The sequence below is a fragment of the Pararge aegeria genome, chromosome 18 (assembly GCF_905163445.1).
Source record: "Pararge aegeria chromosome 18, ilParAegt1.1, whole genome shotgun sequence".
NCBI lineage: Eukaryota > Metazoa > Arthropoda > Insecta > Lepidoptera > Nymphalidae > Pararge > Pararge aegeria.
The window spans coordinates 8,509,832-8,537,550 of NC_053197.1; the positions used below are offsets into that span (position 1 = coordinate 8,509,832).

Sequence of the window (27,719 nt, forward strand, 5' to 3'; positions counted from 1 at the left end):
TCATACACCAATTCTTGAGGGAGCTGTATAACTATTTTTATACGGGCTATTTAACATCATGCTGCGACGCGGTTTGTAGTAGAATGAAATTTTGTGGATTCTTACTGAAAGTTTTACTGGCACGAGTAAAATATAATAGTAGTAGATAGTTTACGTACGGTTTACGTTACTAACGTAAATATTAAACTATTCATTGCCATCTTTTTCATCATCATCATCATATCAACCCATTACCGGCCCACTAAAGGGCACGGGTCTCCCCCCACAAAGTGAAGGGGATAAGGCCGTAGTCCACCATTCTTTACTACCCATTTAATAACACCATGCCATAAGGATTGAAAATGGCAAGCAAATTGATATTATAACGAAATTATTATCGGCAGGTGAGAATGCAGCGAGCGGACCGAGCGGTGGTTCCCCAGGTGCGTCGTAGACGGACTCGCAGCCACCTCCTACCGCATCTGACGGATTCTCGCACCTCCCGCACGCACCGCGACGTACGACCTCCCCGTGGCAGGACATGGCTGCGACGCAGTGGACAAACATAAGCTTCGCATAACGATCCGTTGCACGGGAGTCAGTTGTCAACGCAGTGAACGATGTCGAGAGCGCGAGCACACGGGGGAACGTACGTCCGCCGGGAGGTACGCGTAGGTGTCGGTGCGCCCGTGCGGATATCGACCGCGGTCGGAGGTGTTGTGCATGATTTTGGTTTTCGACGAGGATTCCTAGTGGGCGCTGTTGAATTTATAATTTTTTTTATAGAATGTTAATTTGTACGGCAGTTGCGCTTTGCGCGGCCGCCGCTTCCAGCATTCAGGCGCTCGCCACTCTCATGCCGAGAGTCGGTCGTATGCTATTTTATAGTGATAGTACTTTTCGTGTTGGCCATCGGGAAAATTATGCATAATAGGTGTTTTCGGCGAGTAATCTGGTGATACTGTAGTGTAATTGTCGATAAAGCTTGAGCTGTTGTAGTCGGTAAGAAGGGTAAATCCGACGTAGTTTCTGAGCCGTCGCAATGTGATTGATTTGTACTTTTGTACGCTCAAACCCCTTACTCGTGTACATACCTTACTGCTGCGTTATGAATCGCGGTGAACGACGGATCGGTGTATGAGAGATCGTTTCGTCGCGACCGTTTGTAAAATCTTGTATTTTTTTTTTCTTTTTTACCTTGTATATCCTGTATCCATGTATAATCCTAAAATGATGTATAATCCACGGAAGAGTATTCACACGCTCGCTTAACGTGATTCACCTATTAGGAGATAGCCACACGATAGCGTGGAGCGTAACTTTGCTTGGCCATGTAATCAGTAGGAAGTTCAGTAGCGCATAGAATATTTGCTGTGGGAAGATTTCCGACTTGCGACGCGGTCGCATTCAACGGCAGAAGAAGCATTTTGTTGCATAAAAATAACGAGCATACTTGTAAATTTTTATAACTAGCGTAAACTGATCTCTCAAGATAATTTTAATATTTAATGATATTTCAGATTATTATGTATTTGTATAAACAATTCAAAGGATATAAATTTTAGATTTACTACATTATAAAAATATATTTGTTTATTCCGGCAACTTTACATTAGTATTTTTTATTGCAGTATACTACTTATTCAGCGCTGAATAAATTTAATGTATTTAATATAATAGCACTGTCTGTGTCCTATTGTAACGTCATAGTTTTTTCGATAATATTGTATTCTATATTCTATAAATGATATTTCTGCTATGTAAAAATTGTCATTGAGAACACATTAAATAGTAGTCATTTATGAAAACTATAATATTAAAAGTAATAATTAAATTCATCGTCATAGTTGTAAGTATTTGAGCAATTTAATTTTGCACTTGGAGTTGCCGTACAGTTATTAGGAGAAAGTATTGAGCCTCTAAATATAGAGTAACATAAAAGTTCTTTTATTAATGTTTTTAGATGTATGCCTTTATGCGTAAACTTCGGTGTAAAAACGTTGGCATCATACCTTTTAAGAGCACCTATTGCACAGATTAGGGCGCTGGAAACAACGATATTGCAGGAACTTACTCGTGCGGACAATGTCACAATCACATATTATGTAATATGTAACTCATCAAAACTAGACTATATTAGCTACGGAATGAAATATATTCACGTCTCCATACACCACATTAGCATGCCAAGCTAATACAGAATAGCTCATCTGATAACTGTAATACAAATCTGGCCCCTCAACGTATATTATATACGCTCGTATTATTACATATTTGTATGTACTAATTTCTTATAAATTTTTAGTATGTTAAGAGATATAATGCGCTCGGCGCACGATTTCAAATCACACATAGTGGAGCTTAGTTGTCGTCCCTGCGGCTATTCCTTTGCTGACACCTTTATAATTCGTGTAAATATATTATAATAATTATTATCTTTATGGTATGACTCTGAGTAACGTTAGTCGGTAGAGGAGTCCGCTTGCTGGCCGGTCCTCGGTCCGTGGACTCGGGGTTCCAGTAAGGTATTACGATAGTTTAGATATGCATATTTTATTAAGTCTATCTTATATGAATTTTGTAATCGACGTTGCTTCTAAAGACCCTCTGTGTAAAAAGTTAAGACATACTAGTGACCTGAATGTTTGAAGCGATGTTATTGGAACGTCTTGATCCCACTGAATTCTCACATTCACGAGCACATTTAACCGCAAGAGAATTTACCGCATACATTACTTCGAAATGGGGTTGACTTATATAAATTATTTAAAGTAAAAGAGTTTTCTTATTGCTAGTACTGTAATATTAAATTTAATAGTGAGTGAAATTTGTATTTTGTTTTAATTTGTTTTACTGAATTTGAATACATCGTAACACCCATATCGTTGTTAGTTATGAATGAAAATAACATAATTATAAAAGTAAATATTAAATGAATAGTAAGCATGGCTTTTTATTTTATAATTAAAGTTCATGCGCGCTTTAAAAATAGTGAGTCATCTTAATTCTATCCAGGCCAGTCAGGTTTATTTAAACCTTTTTTGAATGCGCTTCAAAGGCGCTTGTTGTGGACTTGGGTGATTTTTTAAAATTCAATTACATTTTTAAATGGCTCTCTCCTATTCTTATGTATAAAACTGTTTAAATAATTTTACTAACAGAGAAAGGGAATGATACATACGTAAGTTTTTACGTAAACAAATTCTTTATAATAAATACAAAGAAGAGTAAAATAAAACTATTAAAATAAGTTATTAATGCCTTTATTTGAAATCGATATAGTTAGTTTAATTTTACTATAAACTTGAATAATTTGTAATATACAATTTTTACTTTACTTTGAATATACTTTTACCTTGTAGTTGCATTGATGACTCTTTATTCTTAACGCAAATGGACGTGAGATTTACTAATTAACCACCTTATTTTTATTTATCAAGCAGTAAGCTGCAAAGAAATTATAAACTCCAAAATTGCCGCTTCCGGGTTCGGGGATCGAACCCAGGGAATCATACTTGACCACGGCGGTCACAATCGACGTCCGTTCCTGTCAACCTTTGCACCAATTTAAATGAAATTGGGTACAGAGATAGCGCGCATCCTGGATTAATTCCGATTAAGCGATCTTGAACTATCCCCGTGAGAATTACAAAAATTGGCTTTCGGCATTTTTTCTCTTTAGGAAACATCATCTTTATGTCATCAACATCGATCTTTACGAAACTTTAAAGGTGAAGAAACATGACGACGTCCCCACTGCTGACCGTCTCATAGCGGTTTATTCGCTAAAACCTAGGCTACAACTCTATTTCATATGAGGAAAGGCCGTATACTACTGTAGTCTTTTCAGAGGGCTTTAGAGGATGTACCAATCATGCTACTACAATGAAGGTTAGTGGGGACGATTATGATCACTTATGTTAGTGATGAAAACTGGGACTAAGGGTTTAAGATTCTCGGTGGCACCTGAGTTGACATCACAAAAATAAAGGACTGTTTTCTAACACTGGGCTGATATTTACGGAAAACGCCAATACCATTTTATTTGGCCCGACCTGGGAATTTAACTCTCCGTAGTTTAAAATGGCAGACGAATGAGGAAGTTATAAAAATCATCGGCATCATGCCAACAAAGGGATGTCCAATGGGTGGGGCTTTTTATCAATGTATAGTTAAAAGAAAGAGAAGGTTCAATCAAAAATAATAATAGTTGTATGATTGTTACGAGAAAGTCGGTCGGTCTTTGTCAGATCTGGTTGTCATTTTATTAAGGTTGAGAAGCTCAAGTTTTGTGCCTAGGTATAATTTAGTACTCCCTCTGTGTATTATTCTTCTATGATCAAAGCTCAAAATGCCTAGAATCCGCAAACCGCATCGAGTTATTAAAAACGGTTCAAAGACCACTGTCAATGTCAAGTTTAGTCAGTTGTCAAAATTCCACCATTTATTGTTTTCTGATTCTGGGCTTCGTCATTTCTACTGATTCAATTACGTTTTCAGGAATATTTTAAGTTTGAATTATTTCAGTCTTTATGAAGTGTTTTAAAACGAGATGCACAAGAGTTCTAGCAATTTTATATACGTTTATATAATATACGTTTCATATCTATGGGGCTGCTAAATTGATCTTCTTACTGTGTTTATCTTATTACTGTGTTTCATTACTATTGTAAAATGCACGAAGCATACGAAGTGTCTCACTTACTGAATGCAACTGTCCAAATAGAAGCAATAGCTGCGTATGGTAAGTGTAAAAACAAATAAAAAGAAACATTAAAATAAACAATAACAGTGGACATCCTTATGCTCATAAGTCCTCTTGGAACTATCCAAGTTGCTGTTTTCATAAATAAGTCGATAATATAAGTAAGGGCTAGTACCTAGTTTTAGACGGGGGCCATAAAATGGAGCCTAACATGTAAAGTAAGATATTTTATCACATATCTCTGGTATCTCTATCTCTAATCATCAATTTGATCTACTAGCGTTTGAAATCCTCAAGATGAATAAATTGAGACATTCTCACACACACCAACACACTTTATTTAATGTGTGGCAAAAGCCTCAATGTTACTAAAACTGGCTTTTGTTTCTTAAGTTGATAAACTGAGGCATATCACTCTTTAGCTTTCTAACTATCTCTGATTTAAATATGTAGTCTATTTCTCCATTTTTGCTGTTTGATTGAAAGAATAAGCTTTTACATTTACCTAACCTATTCAAAATAATAGCTATCAAAACCTCAGAAAGTACTTTGTAGTGAATAATTGCTTTATCATCACTGAATATAATGCTAAAAAAATTACACAGTAAGTTTTTGAATATTTGTATGTAATGCTAAAACTACCTTTACTTTCTTTTAGATGGAAACTTGTTATTGGGTACAAGACAGGGCCATTTGTTGATGTACTCATTATCAAATAATAATGGTAATCAGAAATATGAGCTGCAACTATTTCGCTATTGTAAAAACTTCAGTAAGAAACCTATCCAGCAAATAGAAGTTATACCAGGTAAGGAAATTTGGTACACACTTTACCAATGATAGAATTGTGATAGTTATTTAACATGAACTTTTTTCATGTGACTTCTGTAATATACCTTGTGTTACGGTTTTCCACACATGTATTATTTTGTTGAAACAAAATATCAGCATACATAAGCAGAGTAATGAGAAGGAGTAAGGTTCTTAGAGAAAAAGGTCCTCTATACAAGATTTTTCCAGTTTAGTCTTAACATTCTTGAAACTTTGGAAAACAGTGGATACACATGTGTTTCAAGTTTTAGAGTTATTAAAATGTTATTAAAAAATGGCAGCGGTGATAGCCTAGTGGGTAAGGCTTTGGTTGTCTAGCGGCTTTAAAATGGACCAAGATCAAAAAAAAAAAATGGTGAAAGTATAAGTGGAATAATTTATAAATCAAATGTTTACATTTTAAAGGCAAAGATCATTTAAATTTGCACTTTTCTCAATTTTTAGTACTTTTATAATTGCATAACAAATATTGACTATATCACTTAACAGTACATTAAAACTTAATGATAGAGTTTGGTAGCACATAATATCCTCTCTGCACAGAAGAAATAAACACATTAGTTGGGATATAATATCTTGCCCTACTAGTAAATTTACCTCATTAAAAATTGCCTTTATGGAGTCAATAACAGTGAAAATATGATCAGCATAAACAGATTTAAGGCAGTTTGCCAATATGTGTCAAGACCATAAACAAATGTTCTTTTGTTTTGCAGAAGACCATTTGCTACTGTGCCTCACTGACAATATTCTATCAACATATGATACAAATGGAGTTAATTTTCCATTGGTTAAGACATTCCATGACACAAAAGGGGCTTCATTATTTGCATTGGACAACAAGGTATCAATATTTTGTAATATTAAATGTTAGATAGTTACATTACTATATGTGACGTGACATATCAGCGAATTCTGCTTTTTTATGGTTCTCCATAAACCATCAGTATCAATTACCTACAAGGTTGGCCATAACAATGTTGGCGCTTTATTTTAGAGACCAGCTCTTGGGCTTGGCTAATGATATGGTGGAGGGCTTACTCGCTTTTTTTGGTATATGCTGTACTGGCTCATTAAGCACATACCCTATATTTCAGTAAATGTGTTCTGATCAGTATATTGCTAAGTCAATCAAGCATAAATTAGGATGTTCTCATTTTACCAAAAAGTTTTACTCCATTTGGGTACCAATAACTAGCTAGGGCTGAAACGTTTTTGCTAAAATGGCGCATAGTTTAAAAAGCAGTACACATAATCTTTTACTTTGTTGTATTTAATGTTGTTACTTAACTAAATCCAATTGGTAATTACTAGATTTTTATAATCTACATGCATAATTTTCTTTCAGTCTGCTACCTCAATGACTGGTGAATCAAATTCTCTAGTAAGTCTCTGTGTAGCTGTAAGGAGAAAGCTGCAATTATATTATGGGAAAAACGGAGAATTCAAAAAGCATCTATTTGACTTTTCCATACCAGATGTGCCTAAGGTGATGGCCTGGGGTCAGCAATACCTGTGTGTTGGCTTCAAAGGAGAATATACAATGTTTGATGTTAGTATGGAATTTATTAGTTTGATTTTAATAATAATCATATAATTGCCTGGTCTATTGTATATTTATAATATGCCAACCACAACCACTAGAGATTCAATTATTTGCCCATACTTTCAACAGCTTTTGTATCATATTCAATTAATCAATCGGCAAAAAGTCAAAATCTATTTATGCGAGAATCAAACCGTACTGTTAAATGCAAATGCTACTAAGGAACATTTTCTAACTCCCTGTACTGCGTAGTAGATAGTACTGCATAGTACATATATGTAAATTTTATTTTGTCGAAACCTTGTTTACAGTCTGATTGTGGCTGTAATTAGTAGGTTCAAATACTAAATCACATAAGTAAATAGTAAATTTATTCACAAGAATGGAGGTACATACAGATCTAGTAACATATACCTATGCTATATTTTAATGTTGAAATAATTTCCAGTTATCAACACGGGACCCTAAAGAACTATTTCCCACGAGCAGTTCAAAATCATTAGACCCTACAATAGCAAAGTATTCAGAAACATCATTCCTACTTGGCCGAGATAACACTTCTGTCCTTGTGGAAGAGGCGAAAGACATCGAGATTATAAAGACCATCAAGTGGAAGGAAGCCCCAATAGCTGTTGGTAAGAAATTGCTCTTAATCCACACTACATGTTGCCCGCAGTCTTCGTCCGCATTTCTTACAAATCTCCGTTCTTTCAAGTTACTCTCTGTCATAAATGTAGTTGATTGGTTGCTTAGTTAGGGCGTTAAGGAACTACAAACAAACAAATATTCGCATTTGTAATATTAGATCCTTACATATTTATTCCTTCCGTTTCTGCAGCACTGGTGTCACAATGGTACTCGAACACGTAAATAACGCGATATTTCAAGTTTACCATTTTATAAACTGAGTGACGCAAAGAAAAACCCATAATAGGAAAAACAAATACATTAGGGTTTTCAAAACACAAAAGCATAAGTAAGCAGCTGTATAAATTTGAAATTGGCATTCCTAACCAAAGAGGTGATATTTGAGACCAAAGTGGACAGTACGACAAAACGCCAATTTCATTTGTAAGGACCTAATATTATTAGTAAGGTTATGTGGGGTTAGGATAATTAAAGACATGCTTGTTGTTTTGGTTTTGGCATGTCTACCACCCCCCTGCTTGACGCTGTTCGTAAAAAAAAATCCTAAAAAATAAATGGCTGCTTTAAAAACATTTTTTTTAAGAATTAAATATAGCCTTTGCAATAATATTATGCAAAGACTTTTGTCTCATATTTCCTTTAATTATACTTATTTACACCACACCGATAAGCACATATCTCTTTTCTTAGAGGCTCTTGGAACTTAGCACAGATAAAAGTTAATAGCTTTTTGATTTTTCAGTATGGGATGAGCCATTTGTATTAGGTTTGTTGCAAGACCAAGTTATAGTTCAGACAGTGGAGCCCTCGCTGTTCATACAGACTTTACCTGATCTCAATAAAGCAAGACTGATGTATAGGTAAGGAATAATAAACATACTTTACCAAAATAACACTGCGCATTGTTCTTAATTAGTAACACTTTCCGTTTTGGTTTAGAAAACTCTGTATTTTTCGAAACTCATTGTTGTTGCCCAAATAACGTTCTTTTCCTGTATCAGTGTTTTCCACAACGCATGCTGATTCTGACTAGCAAGTGTCAATTAATATAGGTAGCGCACTATATATAAAATAAAATAATAACAACTTAATATATATAACAGTAATGGGCCTATAACCTATTAAAAAGAGTACATTTACTTTCCAGCAGATGAGATTTCAGTCAAGGGCATCTTCTTTCATTTTATTTCATCTTTAATGAATAAAAAAAATACAGCCTTTTGAGAAAATAAAAAAAAATATTACTAACTACAACAGCGGTAATAAAACTCAGCAATAACAGTTTTTGAAAGAACATAGAACATATAATCCATCGGAATCCATCGCAAGTCTGACTTGACTGATATTTGTTATTTATTGTTTGTAGGTGTAAGCGTGGTCTGATATTTGTATCCTCAGTGGGGCAGGTGTGGTGTCTCAGTTCCGTGGATATCGCCAAACAGAGGCAGCAACTACTAAAAGACAAGCAGTTTCAAATTGCGATTGATTTAACGGTAACTTAATTTCAACAATGAAATAGATTTACTTATAGTAGCTTCACAGTGCATTTATAACTAGATGCTTCATACGTTTGCAGTCATTTGCGATAGATAGCATTAAAAGATGGAATGAAAAATTTAATAGGTAAGATGAAAATGTAGTGGTTTTCGGGGACGGTCATTTACGATTGGCGATGTTTACATGATTGAAGGTCGCTAGACTTGTTTTATTAACTATCTGTACTACTGTATTTGTAAAAAATCTTTACTGTAGGTAGCTGATTTATCAAGGGCGGTTGTAGACTTTGCGTACGCGGCTTCCAGTAGTTTATTCGGCTGAAACCGCAGGGCACAGCTAGTTCTTAATTACGGTATAGTTTAACACCACTGATTGTGACCATCAAATACGATTTCCTTCCTTATGATTTTCCTGTATGATTCAAAAAATTACTGTCCTCATAATTTTGTTGATTTATTTTCAGTTGAAGTTTACTTTGTCTACTCCCTATTATTGTATAAGTTTTTTTTATTTTTGTGTTCTATATTTTAGTGCTTACAAATTTACTTTATCTGTAAGAAGTGGTATCTGTATCTTTTTGGTTCCTTCAGTGTGTTTATTAACGGTTGTGACTATATAATATAAGTTTTGGCGTGTTATATAAATAGAGGCATTTGGCAATGTCCGCCTTTGTACCCGGGGGAGACAAAGTTTAGTCGTCGGATCTGGCTATATTTACAGATATCTGATAATACCCTTCAAAGCCTGCCACCTTATAGACAAAGGCCTCCTGCTTAGATAAGTATTATACTTGTCTAAGCAGGAGGCCTTTGTCCAGTAATTTACACATTAATGGTTGAAAAACAGGTTTTATAAGTCCATAAATAGTTAGGAAACGTTACTACAAGAACGTAACTGCATAGAGGATCGAATGTAGATGTCCAGTTTGGCCCTTTACCGGAATATAAAGGAGCGTATGTTACTCTCCGTCTTTTTAACTGATTTCAAAAATCAATTTTCTTTAAACTGTGATTTTCATTTCAGTATTTGGTTTTTTTGTTTTTACTTGTAATTAATTTAAATGTGACACTTCTCATATTGTTATTTAATTTTGAAAACTGTTATAATAATTAACGACAAATCTTCGCAGGATATGTGGACACTTACTTATAAAAATTAATAACACCTATGTAAACATGTTGCAGCAAAATATAAATATATTGAAACTCGTTGGTTGCTTAGTTTAGGGCGTGTAGGAAGGACAAACAAACAAACGCTCTTTCGCATTTGTAATATTAGTTAGGATTTATTATGAACCCCACGACTCCTACTCAAAATTAGCAAAAACACCAACGTTACTTACCTACTGAAATCGAACATGTTCTTGTTATGATCTCGAGCTTGGCATACACAATGATTTTAGGAATAGGAAACCAAAACTTCGCTCGTAATAACAAGACAAATAAACTTGCTTTCAAATTTCATCCTCCTAAATGAGTATTATCACCCAATACGGATTCATAACTAAACAGCGTTGCCTGTAATTAATTAATCGTTAACCAAGCGCTGATTATTTTTATAGAGATTGTGATATGTGAGAGGGTAAAAACCATACAAACGCGGAGTTAAATTATTATCGACAGTTCGATTTGTGCGCGTTAACTAAAGATACTTATAGTCAAAATGTTTTCTACAAAAATAAAAAAACGGCAAGCCCAAATTATTAGACTTATAAATGTAAGTATTTATATGTCAATAATGTTATAAAAATGGTTCTTATGTAACTTCACAAAATGGTTTTACAGTTGTATAATTAGGTTTTGATTTGTTAAGCAGTGAAAATCTCTTCTAATATCATCATCATCATCATCATCATCATCATCATCATATATATTATTGGCCCACTACAGGGCACAAGTCTCTAAGAATGAGAAGGGGTTAAGGCCGTAGTCCAACACGTTGGCCTTTGAGAACATTGTGGAGAACTCTCAGGTATGCAGGTTTCCTCACGATCTTTTCCTTCACCGTTGAAGCAAGTGATATTTTAATCGTTTAAAACGAACTTATGTATGTATGTTCTAAATAGTGTACCCCACCTATTCGTTTTTCTTTTTAGTTTTCCTAATCCTAAGTTTTCCTAATAAGGTTGCCTGGCAGAGATCGCTACTTAGCGATAAGGCCGCCCTATGTATCCTGCTTCATTCTTCATGTGTTTGTTCTTTTTTTTTCTCGTTTTTTCTCGAGTGGTGTACAAATAAAGAGAAAAAATAAATAACTGAGTAAAGTTAGAAGTGCGTGCTGGGATTCTGACTCGAACCCTCGAAAGAGAAGTTGACGTCCTACCCACTGGGCTATCACCGCTACCTTTCTCTCGAAGAAAGTGATATTTTAATTGTATAAAATTCACATAACTTAGATAAGTTAGGGATGCGTACTGGGATTCTAACTTCGACCGTCGAAAGAGAAGTCGTGGTTCTACTCACTGTGCTATCACCGCTACCTACCTCTAATATTATAAATGCGATGCGTTCTTTCTTTCACGCAGCACCAAAAAGTGTATTTTTTTGCATACAGAGATAGTTCATGGGGAAAACACATAGACTACTTTAATCCCAAATAAATATAGTGTTCTGATGAGATAGGCTCAATTCTGACGTAACGTACAAACCTTACCTTTACGACCCACTACGTCGCATAGCCACCTGTCGCTAGATCTCTAATGGTCGTTGAGTGATGTTTAATAATGTTCCCCAAAAATAGGGCTAACAAAAAAAAAACGTCTTTTGGAAATCCGATTTGTAGTTCAACAGATTAGCGCGTTTGAACAAACAAACAAGCAGAAACAAAAGTGTAGTATTTAATCATATTAGTGACAACATTGAGAACATCGCACTTACGATTTTAATTCTGTGAGCTTCTAGATTTTTCATTTTGAAGCTTTTAAAGTTAATAAGGCAAATAATATAATAAGTCATGCCTTTGCCGAGAGTTGATAGTCAAAAACGTCAAGATACAATGGCCCTCTTACTAAGCGTAAGTATAAACATATAATAGGTGCCCAGATGGTTTTCGATTAGCACGTAACTAAGTTTCAATTCTAGAAAGAGGAACTAAATAATACTCTTAATTATTTCACAGAATTTGTCCGACAGTACGGTTGAAGATAAAAAGCAAACGGTCCATTCCATTCAAAAGCTATTCGCGCTCGATCTTTTCGATAACAAAGAGTATTCTAAGTCCATGAAGGAATTTATTAAACTCAACACGGACCCCGCCGACGTTATCAAACTCTTTCCAGAATTGGATAAGCCATTTGACAACCAAAAGAAAGGCACCGAGTCTGAAGCGAAAAAGAAAGATCAAGAAAACGCTTTGAATGCATTGATTGAATATTTGTTAGCATTAAGGAGATCAATTGGGAAAAAACCGACTGAGGCGGGCGGTAGCCAAGACGAGTTAGCAAGCCGAAGAAATGTTACGCAACAGTTGGAGTTGATTGATACAACGCTGTTGAAGTGTTATTTACAGGTATGATGTTTGTTGATTAAGGATGATTTTAGCTTGCAAGGTGTGGTAAGTTTTAAAGAATAGTTTATATTAATTAAATGTTAATTAATATTAATTGTTAATTATAAAAAGATTTAATTCCGATTGTCTTTTTAGTATTTAATATAATTTAATTGAGATGGCTTTTTTATGTGTTAGCTTGGAGTATGAAAGCACATGTGTACGTTTTATATATTCTTATGAATGTTTATTTATTGTATATTTAGTCAGTGGCGTGTATAGAAGGTATGCACAGGGTATGCACATGATATATGATGTAGAAAATCTCCAGTAAGAGTTAAAATGTATGTTTTTCAGTGTCTGGGTGTTTATATGTATATTCTAAGTATTTATGTATATTATTCATAAAAATATTCATCAGTCATCTTAGTACCCATAACACAAGCTACGCTTACTTTGGGGCTAGATGGCGACGTGTGCGTTGTTAAAAAAAAAAATACTCAAGGGTAGGCTTTTTATATAACTCGTACAATGCCTGCCTTAAGTTTTTTATAACTCATACTGGAGATTTTCTTCATTTTATATCATCAGCAAGCCCTGTGCATACCCTTTATGCACGCCACTGAATTTAGTATTAAATAAGCCTAAATACTAAATATATAACAAATAACTAAATATACACATACATACACATAATTCGGACTAACCTACAACCATTATCATCGCAATATAAACTGACGGACGGACATAGGTGTTTTGGGGAGATTTCCAAATTCCACAGTCTTGTAGCGTTAATGTCCCTGCCAGTGGCGTGCATAGAGGGTATGCAGATGATAAAAAATGAAGAAAATCTCCAGTACGAACTCCCTGCGTTAAGCGCAGGGCAACGATTGACCCTCAGACATAACTGGTATTAGAAATGAGTTTTTGTAGTGATAATTGTAGTATGTCTACAAACAAATTGTCCGCCTGACGGTAACTATAAAACCATCGTACGCAGAGCGACTGTTCGCACGGTGTGCATAATGCAACGAACACTAAAATGCGCCGTCCTGTGTCCTACAAACTGAGGCACAGGTATTAAGCGTCTTGATCAATATTCTATAATACTCCACAAAAAATAAAAGCTAGACTACTACTTAAAACACATTTTATACCACATTCATCAACGGCCGATTGGCGCGGTGGGCAGTGACCCTGCTTTCTAATTCCAAGGCCGTGTTCGATTCCCACAACTGGATAATGTTTTCGTGGTGAACATGAATGTTTTTCAGTTTCTGGGTGTTTATCTGTACAGTATATGGATTTTTGTATATTCATCAGCTATCTCGGTACCCCATGAATGTTTTTCAGTGTCTGGGTGTTTATCTGTATATTATAAGTACTTATGTGTATTATAGTCATAAAAAAATATATATTCATCAGCTATCTTAGTACCCATAACACAAGCCACGCTTACTTTGGGGCTAGATGGCGATGTGTGTATTGTCGTAGTATATTTATTTTATTTATTTATTAAACTAAGGATCGCGGGGTTCGGAATTCGATTCCCATATTGGGACAACACTATTTTTTCTAAAAAAAAAATTATATAGTAATTATCGGCATGTGTCGTGCGGTGGTCGTAGATCAGAATACAGTTGCCACCGCTCGTCCTCTTGCCGCGGGTGTCTTACGAGGCGACTAAAAGAATACTGAATAATAAATAAATATACTACGGCAGTACACACATCGCTATCTAAGCAAGTAAGCGTAGCTTGTGTTATGGGTACTAAGATGACTGATAATTGTTTTTATCAATAATATACATAAATGCTTATAATCCATGTCCCTATCCCTATCCCTATCCCTATCCCTAGTAATCCCTAAGCGTAGCTTGTGTTAAGCTACGCTTACTTTGGGGCTAGATGGCGATGTGTGTATTGTGGTAATATATTTATTTTATCATCATCATCATCAACATAATCAAATAAACCCATTACCGGGCCAATACAGGGCAACCTTCAATGAAAAGGGGCTAAGGCCGTTGTCCACGCTGGCTCAGTGCAGATTGGTGGATTCCACAAACCTTTGAAACTTGAACTTTCGGGCATGCCGTATGTTCAAGCCGCATGAAGTTTACCTTCCGAGTTGAAGCAAGTGATATTTGAATTCATTAAAAAACTTAGAGGAGGCTGAGTTCGAACTCGGCCTCCCGAAAGTAAAGTCGAGGTCGCACCCACTTGGCTATCCCCACTTCATACGACACTCAGATCACATATATTATTTGAGTAATATTAAAGTATTAAGGAAGCGCTGATAGCGCAGTGGGTAGGACCTCGACTTCTCTTTCGGGGGGGCCCAGTTCGAATCCCAGCACGCACCTTACTCCTCTAAACACCTCTAAAGTTATGTGCGTTTTAAATAATTAAAAATATTCTAACTTTCGACGGTGAAGGAAAACATCGTGAGGAAACCTGCATGCCTGAGAGTTCTACGTAATGTTCTCAAAGGTGGAGTACACCAATCCGCACTGGGCCAGCGTGGTGGACTACGGCATTAACACCTTCTCATTGTGGGAGAAGACTCGTGCCCTGTTGTGCGCCGGTAAAGGGTCATAGATGAAGAGTATGTATTAAACTTTACGCAATACTTTACAGACTAACGATGCCCTCATAGCGGCTTTACTCCGCTTGAACAACTGTCGCTTGGACGAAGCGGAAAGAACTTTGTTACAACACAGCAAACACAGCGAACTCATAATACTGTACCAGACAAAAGGGCAGCATATGAAAGCGCTGCAGCTGCTTTGGGAGCAGGCCAAACAACCAGATTCCAGCTTGAAGGGTTATCATAGGACTAAACATTATCTGCAGCAACTAGGTAGGTTATACGTAACACTAAGGTCATTTCTATTATATATATTTTTTTTTTTTCCAAAGTTAGCCCTTGACTGTAATCTCACCTGGTGGTAAGTGATGATGAGATGGTAGCGGGCTAACCTATTAGGGAGTATGGTACCCCTAATCGGTTTCTACGCGACATCACACCGGAACACTAAATCGCTTAGCGGCACGTCTTTGTATGTAAGGTGGTAACCAGCCACGGCCAAAGCCTCCAGACCAGATCAGAGAAAAATTTGAAATAATAAATTCCCCTGCCGGGAATCGAACCCGTGACCTCCTAATCAAATTAACAGCGCTCACCGTTGCGCCAGGGAGGTCGTCATAAAATTATTGACCAAGCACACTTGATGACGTCCCACTGGTGTTTAGCTTCATATTGTTGAGCTTTAGTCTTATAAGCGGGACGTCCCAGGTTCAATCCCCGGCAGAGGCAATACTGTGACCTAGGCTGGAGGCTCCAGCCTTGTTTAGTTGACTACCGATAAAGACGTGCCGCCAAGCGATTAAGTGTTACGTGCGATGCTGCGTAGAACCTTATTTCTCCATACCTGGCTTAATATAACTTTAATACCCCTAACTATATCTTCTGAGACTGCATTATCACTTACAGTAAGGAGCAAACTTGTAGTGGAATAAAGAAAAACAATTTAAGCACGCAAACACTACACAGCCGACAAAACGTTGCGTTGGGTGTTCTAGTGTTTTTGGTGGTGTTTCTTACAGATGCGTTCTCAACCTTTTAAATATTTTTTAATTGGTTTGAATTGGCTTTTGCAATACTAAATTCCATCTAAGCAATACTAAATTCCATCTAAGTTAATCAGTCAATCCAATCCAAATTCTATCTAAGTCAAAACGTATACAATAATTTAAAATAATACTCCTTTGAAAGTACCCGACACCATTTAATATATATCAAGTGTACAAAACTACGATTTATTTCAGGTTCAGAACATATTAATTTAATATTCAAGTTCTCCGATTGGATATTGAAAGAGTATCCCGAAGAAGGACTAAAGATATTCACCGAGGACATAGTTGAAGTGGAAAATCTTCCCCGCCCGAAAGTTCTAGACTTTCTGTTGAGGGAACACGAATCGCTAGTCATCCCATACTTAGAACATGTAATCCACACCTGGAATGATACAAATGAAATATTCCACGATGCGTTGATAAAAATGTATCGAGAGAAAATAACGGATAAAAAGGCTAACTCGACCGAGGAAGAATTGCAGCATATAAAATCTAAACTGCTGACGTTTCTAGAAACGTCCGCCTACTTTACGCCGGCGAGAGTAATACTGCATTTCCCGAACGACACATTGTTTGAAGAACGGGCTATAATTTTGGGCAAACTTGGCTTACATGACCAGGCTTTAGCTATTTATGTACAGATTCTCGGTAAGTATTATGTAAATTACTATATTTTAAAGTAGTTTTACCGTTTAAAAGTAGTCATCTGCTATTAGAATATAGATATAGTTGGCTATTTCAAAAAATGTATTTAAGGTTAGGTTTGTTTTTTGATTTTCACAGAGAAAGATATTGAACTGTTTTTTTGCATAGTTCAGGGATCAAGGATTTATTTATTTATTTAACTCTTTATTTGTACACCACTAAGAAGCTAGGGAAATAAAAGAATAATTTAAATACAAAGTCGGTAGTAGACAACGCGTAGAATACAAAAAGCGGCCTTATCGCTTAGTAGCGATCTCGGCCAGGCAACGTTAGGATTAGGACAACAGAACGGACAGGTCCTAATTTACTAAATTATATACATTTTATTTATTCAAAATTCAAACTTCCTTTATTTCAAGTAGGCCTAATTTATAAGCACTTTTGAAACGTCAAGTCAGTCAGTACAGTGTTTGTAGTGACTCTACCACCGGTTCGGAAGGCAGATTCCACTGAGAAGAGCCGGCAAGAAACTCTGCTGATTGCTCTTTTCCAACATCATTTTATAGTTTAACAATCTTAAGAATTTCTCTGTTTTTTGAGAAATGACAGCGGAGTTGCCTGTTTCCAAGCAGCCTTGTCGTTAAGGAATTCATCAATCATGTAGTAACCACGATTTGTTAAAAGTGCTTTAATATATTGTTTAAACTTAGGTAAAGGTAGATTTAATATTACCTTCGGTATCATGTTATAAAAGCATATACCCATATATTATATATAAAACATAAAATTTAAAAATTATTAAATGATATAAAACAATATACAAAAAACATTTGTTGTAAAATTTTAGGTGACGTTGAAAGGGCCATTCGATACTGCGAAAATGTAAGCGGGAAGTCTGAAGATAAAAACGTTGATGTGTACGTGATTTTAATGAAAATTCTTATGAACCCCGAACAAAGTAATGTTTTAACGGGTCCCTTAGCCAACGTAGCGAGACATCCGAACTCAAATGTGCAGGACATGGAGACGGCTCTCAGTATACTGGAAAAGCATGCAGACAAAATATCTCCATTAAAGGTTTGCTTAAATACTCATTCAGCAATAAAATAGTTTACTAATATTATAAATCCGAAAGTCTGTTTGTCCTTCTTTCACGCCCTAACTCAGCAACCACCTTGATTTTTGGTATAGAGTTCGGGGAAAGGACGGAGAGTAACATAGGCTATTTTTTATCACTGAAAAACAAACGGTTTCCACGGAATGTTTAAAAAAGGGGAACAGATACGAACGCGGGCAAAAGCTAGTGATACTATATTCAAAAATTATTATAGTCAAAAATTGTTATAACTATAACATCAAAATTGCAATTTTAACTTTTATTGGATGGAAGCATGTCAAGTCAAGAAGCTCTTGATTGCTCACGAGACAGAAATCGGAATACAAAAGGCAAATTTGCTTGAGCCGTCGCGTACACTGTGAAGATACTTCACGTTACGTCACAACACGACACGACACGTCCCAAGAAAACATTCATATTTCTACCCGATTTTAGTTAAAGGGAGGTTTCCTTTTCACTTTGCGAAATTCCATGACATATTGTTCGAGTTAAGCTTAATTGGCTATAATCCGCGAAAAGCAGGAGAATCTGTATGGTATAATTTATATTTTTTTCATTTATTCTTTTTATAACTATTTACTGTAAAGTCAATATCTCCTGAGGATGCTACCGTGTCGGAGCAAAGCGTGCGTAGAGAGTACATTGCCGAAGATCTGTTTGGTGTGCAGTATAAGGATTGAAGTAATTATAAATTACATTGTAAAGATTCTACCGCTTTTAGCGGAGTATATCAAATTAACCTTAATTTTCATAATATTATTTATTTTCTTAACTTTTGTATTTTTATGGAAAGTATATAGCAGTATCTTTCGCTATTATTGATAATTACAGTCGAACATTCCGCGACCCTTTAATATATGAAATCTACAGTAGCTCTTAATATTCTAAATAATAACGTTTACTAGACAAGTCATAAAAGATTAAAACATTAGTTTCTGAATTTATAAATATGGAAGCAGCTGATCAAATACAACAACAATTGAATTATTATTACAATGTAATATGTTTTCTATAAAAAGAAAATTGTGAAATAATAAATTACCAAATTGATTTAGCCCAAAACCTTTAGCCCTTAATTTCTAAATGTTATTCCATCTTCTTGTTTAGGCATTATCAGTATTACCGGATGGAGTGCCATTGGGTCGACTGAAATACTTCCTGGAAAGCGCCTTGGAAAGCCAACTAACTCTCAAGCGTCGTACCCAAGTTCTCAAGGGGCTTTTATATGCTGAACACTTACAGGTATTCAATATCACACATTTGTTATCCTTATGGCAGTGGTTTCCTCCAAAACTATTAGGTTTCGGTTTCACAGATAAGTCACACAGACAGTACATAATGTACCTCTAAAGCCTGTGATGCATAATTTCGGTTTTCATTCACAAGTTGTATATAAGACTAATTAAAATCTCTCTTATTTATGCTACTTTAAACCACAACTTGTCACTTCGTCCGTCAATTACACCTGTATTTGACGGCCGACTGGCGCAGTGAGCAGCGAGCCTGCTTTCTGAGTCCAATTTGTGTGATGAGCATGAATGTTTTTCAGTGTCGGGTGTCGGGTGTTTATATCTATATTATAAGTATTTATGAATATTATTTGTAAAAAAAATATTCATCATTCATCTTACCACCCATAAGACAAGCTAAGCTTACATTGGGGCTAGATGGCAATGTGTGTATTGTCGTAGTATATTGTCCGTGTCAACGTTATTTATCTCTTTATGTATTACCAAGCCAGTACGTAAAATGATGATGAACTATTCTTTACAGGTACAAGAACTGAAACATTTCCACGAGTCACAGAAAATCGTGATACACGACTACGATCTATGTCCGGTGTGCAAGAAACGCTTCGGTAACCAAAGCGCGTTTGTCCGATACCCCAACGGCGATATAGTCCACTACTCTTGCAGAATCGAAAAGTAAAAAACAAGCACACGCGATATTGGTTCCAATTCTGTTGTACGCAAATCTCTAAACTGTAGCCTTAATATGCGATACTCGATTATCGCCTCTCTTGTAGAGTCAGGCTAGAATGGAGTTTATGAAATTTGTTTTAAAACTTTAATTCGTCCACACTACACCAGACGCTGCTGCCGGGAAAATAAAAAACAGAGTTAAAGAATTTTTTACTCTAGATTGAGAGATATAAGGTCCATTTTGCTTTGTCTTAAACTTGGAGTGATCTAAATTGATAGATTTGAAAGTGCTGGCCATTGTTTTGATACTTGTCAATTATCATTGGAGATTTATACACAACAAAGTTGTAAACAGCATCGTACTAGGCCAGGCTGAAAGTTCTCTTTTGCGCATGTCTCGTGTAATAATAACATCGCAAATAAAATTCCTAAAAAATGTATGTGCAACCACTCTTCACTTACTTCAGACAGGCCAACTTATATCGCGCGTATTATAAACCAATTTGTCATTTTTTTAACTTATCGTCATGGCGGAAGACATTTCGAATATTGCCGATAGAAAATTTAGGTAACGTAGAGTAAAAGCATTCGCTAATTCATCTATTCAACACCGTTTTCAACGAACTGTTCACCGTCGATGAGTCTTTCACTAGACGGTTTACCCCGTGTCGACTACGAGTCTTCAACGAGTGGACAATGGATGGATGGACTAACACCTACGAATCAGCGTAAGATCAACTTAGTGTCGACAAGTTGGCAAGATTTACGTGTGAAGACGTGTGGTTTACTTTCACGGATTATTTTCACAGTTTTTATAAAACATACTTCATTCTGCACGAGATTTAGCTATCTCTTTCATGCTCTAATTTGAGCGGAGTTGGTGTCGTGTCGGCGTCGTGTCTATATGGCATGTCTTTGTGGTATGGTGTGAGCCTTAAAGCGACTGGTAATGTAACGGGCTGGCTACGGTAAGCGCGACGCGACGCGAGCGGTGAAGCGCCTAGAGACTGACAAAAAATGTATGGAAATATACCAAGCGTGCCACGGGGCCCGGGGCAGCGGCGACCGCGGACGCTATGTGCCAGTTTTCTACCGCTGGCACGTAAATCTATTAAAAAGTCGCCATGTTTAAAAGTTTCACGTATGTGTTACGGCAATGGTAGTGATTTTGAGAGAGTCATCTTCATCACCGTTGCGATCGCTGCCTGCACTTTTTGAACCAGTGTTTAAAATATCCTCCTTAAAAGAAACTAAAATATTCGTGTCTATTAATTCTTAAAGGGTTAATGCACATTTTAATAGACCTTGTACCTAAAAACCCATATTGATTTTTCTCTTACCTGTCTAAAATAATCTCGTCTTAGAAAAAAAATTAAAAAGATACAAACCGTAATATAAATTTGAACATTTTTCAACACAATTGTTTGTGTTTTATTATAACATTGAACAGAATTATTTTTACCTTATATAAGACAGGTAAGATAAAATTAACTAAGGACATATATAATATTTACTGGAATTCTAAAATATAAAATAAAGGGTGGGTTGTTATTTCGTAAATTCGAAATCTTATCGAATTTAGGACAGAACTACCCAAGTAATGCATTCAGATTCTACTCGAAATTATCAGTCGTTACGTATCTCAATGGTAATCGACCACCGGAATCTTCGATTTGGCAGCAGATATTTGGGCCAGTTATTTATACGCGTTATCAGCTTTTAGTCAATGTGTGTTGAATCTTTTCAGTGTGTTAACCAGTGAGATGTTATTATCTTAAGAGCGTTGCATTATTCAATTAGATTTCAGAACGTCGTCGTTTCAACTTAAATGCGAGCTAATATGCTGCAGTTTTACACTTGACAAAATGTAGTTGAAATCCCTCCATGAAAATAGAATATTTTATTGCAATTTAAAATTTTAATAGGTAGCTCAGAAAATCTTACCAGATATTTTTACGTTATCGTTTTTAGTGAATTTGCTTACTCAAAAACGTGGTCAAGAATAACATATCCTTTTTTCGCTCCGATTTACTTCATAGATTTAATAATAATATATATTTTTTGTCGACGTCGAAACAAATCGCTGGGAGTCGCGGGTAATAGGTGGCCCAGGACCGTGATTTTTGGAACTCCCTACAAAAGTCTTATGTCCCTACTGGACGTCACTACCTCAATCGGTTGAAGTGATTATGAAAATAATAATAATATATTTATAACCCCATTTTGGAATACTCATGCCGAGTCTGTGATGCTTACCAGAAAAGCAGACAGACAGACGCAAAGTTCTGGATTCAAATATGCCAAAGGCCGACTAGCGCAGTGGGCAATGTTTTTTAGTGACTGTGTGTTTATCTGTATATTAAAGGTATTTAAGTGTATTATTCATAAAAATATTCATCCGTCACCTCAGTTCACAACACAAGCTACGCTTTCTTTGGGGCTAGATGGCGATGTTTGTATTGTCATGGTATATTTATTTATTTACGCGGCCGATGTCGTGCTCTTTCGTAATATGTTCGCAGGCGAAATACCTAGGATATAGGGATCAATACCTCTTGGTAATAACATCTCAATGAAGGTAACAAACAAGCAATGGGAAACATTTGCAATATCCATAAGCCTGTGTATGAAAGTCATTGTACAGATAAGTCTTAAGTTTTGTAATTTAACCTATAAATACGCTCTTTATTTATGTTATCGATGGCTGTACTAAATAATATTATTAAATTAATAAGTAATAAACAATATGTAATCAATGTACCTATAAATATTTTTATTCTAAAGTAAATTTTATAAACAAATCTTTATTTTATTTTGTGGAAACACCACGTAGTTACTTACTTGTCGACCTTAAAAAATTATGTAGTCTTAAATTAAATCAGGTTATAAGCCTACCGTAAACAACAAAGATGGTGTCGTAAGCATAGGTACACTAGAAGTAGCAGATTATAAATAAATAATCTCTTCAGCCGTGTCCCGCGGTTACACACGCGGTAATTTTGGGTCGTAGCGTTTTAAGCATCCCTCAAAACTGCCAGAAGTTTCAGAGATTACGTTCAAATAAGTAAACCAATAAACTCTTCCGATCTATTACAATAGTATTGATAGATTACTTAACTAATTGAAGGTGCTCTACTTTTTATTAATTTTATCCCCCTAGTATTATTTTTATAATTTAATAGCGATCTAACGAGCAAGCGGATCACCTGATGTTAACTGATAACCTTCGCCCAAGTGCTATTGAGAAATATCCCCTTGAAAAATCCCATATAATAGTTTTGAGAAGCCAAGGCGTATGGAAGATTTTCAAATACGCATCAGAAATGGTTTGGAATTATAGTTGTTACCAGGCTTCCAGGTGAAAATGAAATTTGTATCTACTGCTCTAGATGCGGTGAGAGTAGAGGTATGGTGGTAAGTATAAGTGGAAACAACTCTGCAGAAGATTACTGTAATAAGGAAGATAGGTGTAGGTCAATTTTGGATTGTCTACATGTCGAACTGCCCGCTTTTCTATTGACTTTTTAATGCAGAACTTGCGCTTCTTAAAACTTGAGCCGTCGAAGCTTGAACTGCGGAGTAGCGTTTAGCTTTGTCAATTATCGGGTTTAAGCTTTTTGGTTTGGCTAGTTTAGGTTTCCGTTTCACTTGAAACGAGTGCGGATTATAAATAGGTATCTTGATTTTTAAATTATTTTCTTGTCTCCAGAACAATAAAAAGGCTGGTGAGGTAGTCACGTATTTTGAGATGGAATACCTGCCATAAAATCAGTCTCATTTTTGGTTATTAGCCAAGTTAATCACAAGTTTTGCAGTTGACTGATAATCATATAGCGTTTTGAACTAATTTTCTGTTTGTTTTTAATCAAATAAGTAGCAGATAAGTCGATACGTCACAAAGTATGACCTATGTAGTACACACCTTACCGCACCTATTGCAGTTAACCAATTGGGTCATCATTACAACGGGTGCAATTAACTGATACCTACGCTATTACCACTAGAACATCCTTCCGTCTGTCGGGCCGAGAATTGTGAGCTATTGGGTTTTCTGGTCAAAACTTCTTACCGTACCTCGAAGAGCAGGTGAAGCTGTCGGCCCTGTTATTATCACAGATACGGGATTATAATACTTAATCGTAAATGCACTCCACCAAGGAGCAGCGTAGCATAGAAGGCCTGAGCTCTCAAACCCTCTGTCCTAACCTTTGACGGCCGATTGGTGCAGCAGGCAGCGACCCTGCTCTCTGAGTCCAAGGCCGTGGGTTCGATTCCCACCACTGGAATATAAACATATGTGTGATGAACATGAATGTTTTTCAGTGACTGGGTGTTTATATGTATTTACGTATATTATTTAAAAATTCATCATTCATCAGTCCCATAACACAAGCTACGCTTACTTTGGGGCTAGATGGTGATGTGTGAATCGTCGTAGTATATTTATTATTATTTATTATTTAACCTATCATTCCTCAGTGCGAAGAGCCCTATGTCCAGCAGTTTGACTTTGGGTAACAGGCTGATGACTATGCATTGAAAGCTAACACAGTATTAGAACCCGGGCTTCCCATTTATTAGACTATAGGATTCACTACTGCGCCTCGGAGGTCGTCAAGCACTTACAATGAAAATCTTTTGTTCCACAATGTTTTTCCTGAGGTTAAAACTTTTAATCCCCGACACAAGGTTGCCTGGAAGAGATCGCTACTAAGCGATAAGGCCGCCCTTTGTATCCTATTTTTTAAGTTTATTTTTTTTGTGTCCATTGATTTTTTTTCCTATTTGTGGTGTACAAATAAATTGTATAAATAAATAAACAAATACGCCGGAGTGTTATAAGTTTAACGTGGCTGTGTGTGTGTGTGTGTGTGTGTGGCATCATAGCGCACGAACGGATAAACCGATTTTGATTTGGATTTTTTGGTTTAATAGGTGCATTAGTGGGGAGTGTTCTTAGATCTATGTTGGATTAAAATCGGTCTAAGATGGCCGCCGCCACAAAATGGCGGTTCAAATGTGTGTTTTCAAGACTCCCTCAATATGGGTATCAAAAGCGCTGTGACTAGTAGGATAATGAACACGATATTGAAAGTTGGGGTTTTTTAATTTATAGATATATTATAAAGAAATAACTGTACAAAGTTGTCATAAAATACGCAATGACAACCATAACATCATTAAATGGTCTCACGGATTACAATAGCAACAGAAAATGATAAAAAAACGTGCTCGACGCACATAAGTTCTTGACCTTGACCTAGTTTTTTTGAGGATATTGTAATCCTTACTTTACGTCCTAAGAAAGCTACCAATGTACTTGATTTTTGGCAGTACAGAGAGTATAAGGCCAACATAGGCTAGTTTTTATCACAGGTTATACGATCCAACGGGATTTGTTAAAATCGAAACAAACGTGGACGAAGGCCGCGGGCAACAGCTAGTATTATATAATTCGGTGAAGAGTGTAAGAAAATCTGAAAGAAAATCTGTCTGAGTTTTTTGCCGGCTCTTCTCGGTAGAATCTGCCTTCCGAACCGGTTGTAGAGTCACTACGCTGACTTGACTTTTCCAAAGGCCGACTGGAAATAAATGAATTTTGAATTTGAATTTGCAAATGATGTATCTACTAGGTATGTAGAGTAACGCGTAAATCGAAAACAACATCAATCTTATATTCATAGATTGTCTCGATAAGAAATATGTTCATTAATAGAGGAATAATTTATCAGTGCTAATTGTATAGTGGGCGTGACGCGTAGCGAGCGGTGACGCAACGCGTGCCACCGTCCGCGACGCTGGAGGAACCTGGCCCGTGTCTCGCGTCGCTCCGCCGCTCGCCTCTGTGGCCCAATGGATAAGGCATCGGCCTCCTAAGCCGAGGATTGTGGGTTCGAATCCCACCAGAGGTAATGCCGCGAAACTTTTTTTTAACATAAATTAAAAAAAACTATCGTTAAAGTTCTTTAAAAAGCGGACTTCTTTAATTACTATGAGTTGCGTTTTGATTTTAGTGCTATTTCGGCGTTTTATTAAAACCTTATTTCCTGTTCTTTCCTTGGCCTTTTTGATCAAACCGGCGACGCGTCGTGTTAATCGGCGGTGTGGTCTTTTACCCTCCAAGATAAGTTTAAAAAGCTGCATAATATTTACGAATTTCGGGTGCGAAGTTCCCATAACTTATTAATATTATAAATGCGAAAGCGTGTTTGTCAGTTTGTTTGTTTATCCTTCCTTCAGCCTTACTAAGCAACCAATCAACATAATTTCGAGCATAGAGTCAAAAGGACAGAGAGTAAAAAAACTTTTTACGCCACGAAAAACAACGGTTCCCACGGAGTTTGTAAAAAATAATAAACGCGGACTAAGACACCATATCCCATAGAAGTAGAACTACCATTTCACTAAAACTATATAGCTCACTTCGCAATTAGGTCATGTTAATTTTTCTTAAACGGTTACCTACATTATAATTTTTATATACTAAGTAACTGATGGTGAGTTGAAAACTATAGACAACAAACAGGGCATCCTAGGAACACATCCTGGAAACTGAGGCGTAGGCTTTAAGCCACATGCGCCTGTAATTATACCGGCAACCACGCCCTTCAGACCGGAACACCGCATTACAACAACGATGCGTTTCAGCAGACCTAAGCATGGCGGCGGTACTTCCCCGTATTAACTGTTTGAACTTAAAGTAGATCCATTATGAACTAGAGAGCTTCTGGCGTTCAAAACTTAATTCCTACTAAAAAAGTATTGTATACATGTAAAGTGCGTATTTCTCAAACTCTATCATTTATTGATTTTCATTTTTTTTTATTCTTAACAATGCTTACAAAAAAAGGTCCTTATAAAGTGCGTAAGTGCGTATTTACCTATTGTTAATATTGTCAAATTGTAGGCAATTTTTTTTTACTGCTTCAGTAGTCGTGATTAAAAAGTATAGTAAGTATTAATAGCTTATCGAACACGATATTAATGTTGTACATTGATTTTAATTGAACGTTATCTAAATTAAATTTAAAAGTAACTGTGTAAAACTGCAATTAAGTACATTATATCGGTACACGCACTTAATTATTGATATGGAATCTTTGTAGGTGATATTCATGAGTTCTGTGAAAAGACAAGAAGCAGGGGAAAAATAATTTACTTACTACTAGTTTAGAATTGTACTTACGGTTTATGTGTATGAAAGTAAGATGATTGCTTTAAAGGCTTTTTAGGGTTGCGTAGTCCTTCAACCCTATTTTGGTTTCGATAGACATATCGATACGCCACGGACGGACATGTCGGCGATACGCCAGGGTTTTCACGCTCGGTGTCCATTATAATAAAGAAACGTACAAAATTTCACGTACTTAGTTTATTTTCGCACAATTGCTAGTATAGAACAGAGCCGTTTTAAATAATTTAAGCGCTTTTATAATTTATATAATACAGATGTTTGTTCATTTAATTGCAACAAACATTAGTCAGTCTAAAGATGGCGCTACAGGCAAGATTTAAAATGAAATAAAGAAAGACTTATTGCATAACATAACAAAGTTTGATACAGAATAATGATACTAATTCTAATAGACATTAATTTGCACATTTTCTCAGTATATAAAGTAGTATAACAATAAATGGAACATCAAACATCTTGAAAATATTCAAACAGTCAAAACAGTGTTTATTAAATATCAGGCCCTAATAA

General features: G+C 36.1%; 2 protein-coding genes and 1 non-coding gene across 13 annotated transcripts in view; all 3 read left to right on the forward strand.

The window, feature by feature from the left end:
* LOC120631345 (glycogen synthase kinase-3 beta) overlaps positions 1-2,922 on the forward strand; it is a 51,595-nt gene extending 48,673 nt beyond the window's left edge. For all 11 annotated transcript variants that reach the window (XM_039900847.1, XM_039900851.1, XM_039900852.1 and 8 more), the window contains one exon: positions 384-2,922. In XM_039900847.1, coding sequence (XP_039756781.1) covers positions 384-433 — 50 coding nt within the window. In that variant the 3' untranslated portion in view covers positions 434-2,922. The remainder of the gene's footprint in view (positions 1-383) is intronic.
* Positions 2,923-4,582: 1,660 nt separating this feature from the next.
* Positions 4,583-20,454, forward strand: LOC120631428 (vam6/Vps39-like protein). Its single transcript, XM_039901007.1, has 13 exons — positions 4,583-4,723; positions 5,343-5,492; positions 6,232-6,359; positions 6,864-7,067; positions 7,510-7,696; positions 8,452-8,569; positions 9,076-9,202; positions 12,324-12,713; positions 15,332-15,554; positions 16,523-16,978; positions 17,823-18,052; positions 19,200-19,334; positions 19,866-20,454. The coding sequence occupies exons 1-13, from the start codon at positions 4,654-4,656 to the stop codon at positions 20,019-20,021; spliced, it is 2,574 nt and encodes an 857-aa protein (XP_039756941.1). The 5' UTR covers positions 4,583-4,653; the 3' UTR covers positions 20,022-20,454.
* A 5,399-nt stretch (positions 20,455-25,853) lies between these two features.
* Positions 25,854-25,926, forward strand: Trnar-ccu. The gene has a single exon. It is a non-coding gene; the product is annotated as a tRNA-Arg (tRNA).
* The last annotated feature ends 1,793 nt before the right edge of the window (positions 25,927-27,719 follow it).

What these genes read in the sequence shown, in the direction of transcription:
- LOC120631428 (XM_039901007.1), top strand. Translation starts at nt 4,654, where the DNA reads ATGCACGAAGCATACGAAGTGTCTCACTTACTGAATGCAACTGTCCAA. An exon ending in AAATTGCGATTGATTTAACG is followed by an intron (nt 9,203 to 12,323) that starts GTAACTTAATTT and finishes ATTATTTCACAG; the next exon opens with AATTTGTCCGACAGTACGGT. An exon ending in ACATTATCTGCAGCAACTAG is followed by an intron (nt 15,555 to 16,522) that starts GTAGGTTATACG and finishes GATTTATTTCAG; the next exon opens with GTTCAGAACATATTAATTTA.